Genomic DNA, 3,580 nt, shown 5'->3' on the forward strand with positions numbered 1-3,580 from the left:
ACATACCTCCAATAAATACGTTATACATGCTCTTTGTTAGTGTATAGGTGGAAAGGGAATAGAGTTTCATTAATATATCAATAATTAATGTATCAATAATTACTGATAGAGCTTATACAACCAAAGTCCATTAAAATGTGTCAAGTCTTAGGTCTCTCAGCCCTTGGGAACCCTGAGAACCAGGTTCTCCCTATAAACCCAATGGCATACCAAAGCTAACTGCAATGATGTTTTATGACAATATTACCTGCATTATAATTTACATAAGCTATAAAGATAGAGCTACCTTTACACACACATTAATTCATTCATTATTAGGTACAGGCAGTGGTTGTCAAGATAACCCCATTATTGACTCCAGTCATCAACACTGACTTTGATACACTGGAGACTGTAGTGAGAGCACTGTTCCAATATAGAAGAAAAATGATACGCCATTCAGCAAAGTAATAATAATAATAATAATATTACATTTCCTGATACATATACTTAATGTTGTGTAGAAATTTTGAGCTGATTTCAATCAAAATTGGATTTTTATGAATTTTTAAGTTGCTCAAAAATTGAGTAAAAGTCCCTGTACTTTTGGTCAAGTTTCATCAAAATTAGGAGAGAATCCTCCATTATCATTACATTTCTAATACATGTACATGGATTCTTATGTTGCGTTAGGTTATTATTTCCTGATGAATATTCTCATTTATCTACTGAGCTGTTCCTGAGGAGTGGAGTGGACCAAACACTGAGAGCACAGCAACTGACACTGGAGGACTTCAAGTCACTGTGTACCCATTATACTGAACTAATTAAAGGAGTGGGCGGTGAGTGGTGGAGAGAGAAAAAGAAGAAAAAGAAGACTGTCAAGAATTAAGTTATTATTATTATTATTATTATTATTATTATTATTATTATTATTATTATTATTATTATTGTTATTATTATTGTTATTATTATTGTTATTATTATTGTTGTTGTTGTTAATATAAAATTCTTTAATGTTATTGTTCTTGATACTCATATGGCTTCTGCAAGAGCTAAAATAAATAAACAAATAAATATATAATAATTATTTATAATAAAGAGGTACCTTCATAAACTCTGTGATACATGAATCTTAAATAGAGGATTGAGCACATGTGACATGATCCTATCACTAGTGACAGTATCAGACCGTCTCTTAGGGACCAGGAACGAGATAATAATATACCTACCTGTTAATAACAAGTGTTGCTGTGTTGTTGTTGTTTATCTTTATTGTTGTTTACTTGTTTACATGTTGTCAATAGTCCAAATATGATCCAGAAGAGGTAGAACATTACTGGTGTACCATAGTGGTCAAAGACTGTACTTAATGAGAGTATGATACAGTGAGCTGTCAGTGAATAACCCTATGGATGAGATATACACATGTACTTAATACAGGACCAGTGCTTATGATATTAAAGACAATTAATTATGAACATCTGATAGGAAGAGGTCGGGGTCGACCTTTTGAGCAAACACTATTAAGTTACGGCCATTTTAAGAAATTGGCCAATTTTTTAAAAATACCCAAGATTTTTTTCAAAAATTGGCTCCGAAATCATCCCAAATTTTTATTAAATTTTCTGATACATATTAATGTCCTTATGCTGTATAGAAAGTTTGAGCTGATTCCGACAAATATTTTTCAAGTTACAGCCATTTTAAGAAATTGGCCAATTTTTGAAAAATATCCAAGGCTATAGCCCATGGTTTTTTCAAAAATTGGCTTCAAAATCATCCCAAATTTTTATTAAATTTTCTGATACATATTAATGTCCTTATGCTGTATAGAAAGTTTGAGCTGATTCCGACAAATATTTTTCAAGTTGCAGCCATTTAAAGAAATCGGCCAATTTTTGAAAAATTCCCAAGGCTATAGCCCATGGTTTTGTTTCAAAAAATGACTCAGAAATCATCACAAATTTTTATTAAATTTTCTGATACATATTAATGTCCTTATGCTGTATAGAAAGTTTGAGCTGATTCCGACAAATATTTTTCAAGTTACAGCCATTTTAAGAAATTGGCCAATTTTTGAAAAATATCCAAGGCTATAGCCCATGGTTTTTTCAAAAATTGGCTTCAAAATCATCCCAAATTTTTATTAAATTTTCTGATACATATTAATGTCCTTATGCTGTATAGAAAGTTTGAGCTGATTCCGACAAATATTTTTCAAGTTACGGCCATTTTAAGAAATCGGCCAATTTTTGAAAAAAAGCAATATTCTGATTCATGTATTGATGTACTGATCTTTCCTTAACTCACAATTAATGACATCAGTTGTATCAGTGACACATGAGCTGTGAGTAGATATGATATGAAGAATGAGAGCAGTGAGAGACCAAACCAGTAGCCCATACACACTACCAGTGCTGTACCTATTAGCGTACCATCCTCCTATGGGCGAGGAGCATAATGATTGATTACTGGATTGATGCAGTGATTTGTATAATTGTAAGCATTCAATACTATTAGTATGTACATGTAAAGAGGTATAGTTTAAAAGCAAACTAATGCACTAAAGTCCATTTGCATTCACCTGAGCCCAGGAAGTGATTAGAAACCCCACCCAATAATTAACACAATGCAATAATATTGTGAAAAGTATGGCTGTACTTTCTGCATGGGATATACAACCAACTTGGAGTTAAAGAGCTAAAGCTGCTTCTTGAGTATCACAATAGATGCGGCAAAGGAGAGGAATGCACTAGTATGTTTATTTTTACAATAGAACTTGTAAGTCAAAAGTTATTGCAAGAAAACAAGGGCTCAGGTGAACACAAATGGACTTTAGTATCATATTTAATAATGATAAGTAATGTACATGTATATCATAATTACATGTACATGTACATACTACTGTATAGCGGAAAATTTTCATGGCCCAAAATTTTTGCGGATCCATCCAAAAATCAATTTCATGGCTTTAATTTTTGTGGTTTTCTACATTTCGGCCATCTTAAACCATATAGAATCAATTTTCGTGGATTTTATTTTCGTGGGTTTTGAAAAAAAAACGTGAAATCCACGAAAATTTTGGGCCACAAAAATTTTCCGCTATACAGTGTACAGTCCATACTCATGCAGTCTCACCACAGTGTGCCCTGAGGTCTTCATCCCATAGAGGAGTATTGCCACTAGAGTGAACACTAGCATTGTGGGTCCATACAGCTCTGATGGGGCATCCTACAGTACAGGGAGTCAATGGGTTAAAATGGGCTTTATTTAGAATGGGTTAAAATGGGCTTTATTTAGAATGGGTTGAAATGGGCTTTATTTAGAATGGGTTGAAATGGGCTTTATTTAGAATGGGTTGAAATGAGCTTTATTTAGAATGGGTTGAAATGAGCTTTATTTAGAATGGGTTAAATGGGCTTTATTTAGAATGGGTTAAATGGGCTTTATTTAGAATGGGTTAAAATGGGCTTTATTTAGAATGGCTATCAAAACACTAAATTCACTAAAACTGTCCTCTACAACATTACAACTGCAGTAGCTGATTCTGTTACAATTACACTTGATGGCTAATAAAATGAAGTGTATTGCTAACAAT

The 3,580-nt window shown here is 32.8% G+C and overlaps 1 protein-coding gene across 1 annotated transcript; it reads right to left on the reverse strand.

Annotated features, from left to right (window-relative positions):
- Positions 1 to 977: 977 nt before the first annotated feature.
- On the reverse strand, positions 978 to 3,388 carry LOC109590868 (protein YIPF3-like). Its single transcript, XM_020006725.1, has 5 exons — positions 3,121 to 3,388; positions 2,293 to 2,424; positions 1,266 to 1,388; positions 1,088 to 1,211; positions 978 to 1,034 (listed from the first exon to the last, which is right to left on the reverse strand). Exons 1-5 carry the CDS (start codon positions 3,181 to 3,183, stop codon positions 1,015 to 1,017), a joined length of 462 nt encoding a protein of 153 aa, XP_019862284.1. The 5' UTR covers positions 3,184 to 3,388; the 3' UTR covers positions 978 to 1,014.
- Between the last annotated feature and the right edge of the window lie 192 nt (positions 3,389 to 3,580).

This window comes from Amphimedon queenslandica, unplaced genomic scaffold, assembly GCF_000090795.2.
Source record: "Amphimedon queenslandica unplaced genomic scaffold, v1.1 AMPQUscaffold_9357_Cont18642, whole genome shotgun sequence".
Taxonomy (NCBI): domain Eukaryota; kingdom Metazoa; phylum Porifera; class Demospongiae; order Haplosclerida; family Niphatidae; genus Amphimedon; species Amphimedon queenslandica.

Coding starts and splice junctions, on each gene's coding strand:
- LOC109590868 (XM_020006725.1), bottom strand. CDS start 3,183: ATGCTAGTGTTCACTCTAGTGGCAATACTCCTCTATGGGATGAAGACC. Junction 1,389..2,292: donor TACAACTGATGTCATTAATT/GTGAGTTAAGGA, acceptor TCTCATCCATAG/GGTTATTCACTGACAGCTCA. Junction 1,035..1,087: donor GTATCACAGAGTTTATGAAG/GTACCTCTTTAT, acceptor TATTTATTTTAG/CTCTTGCAGAAGCCATATGA.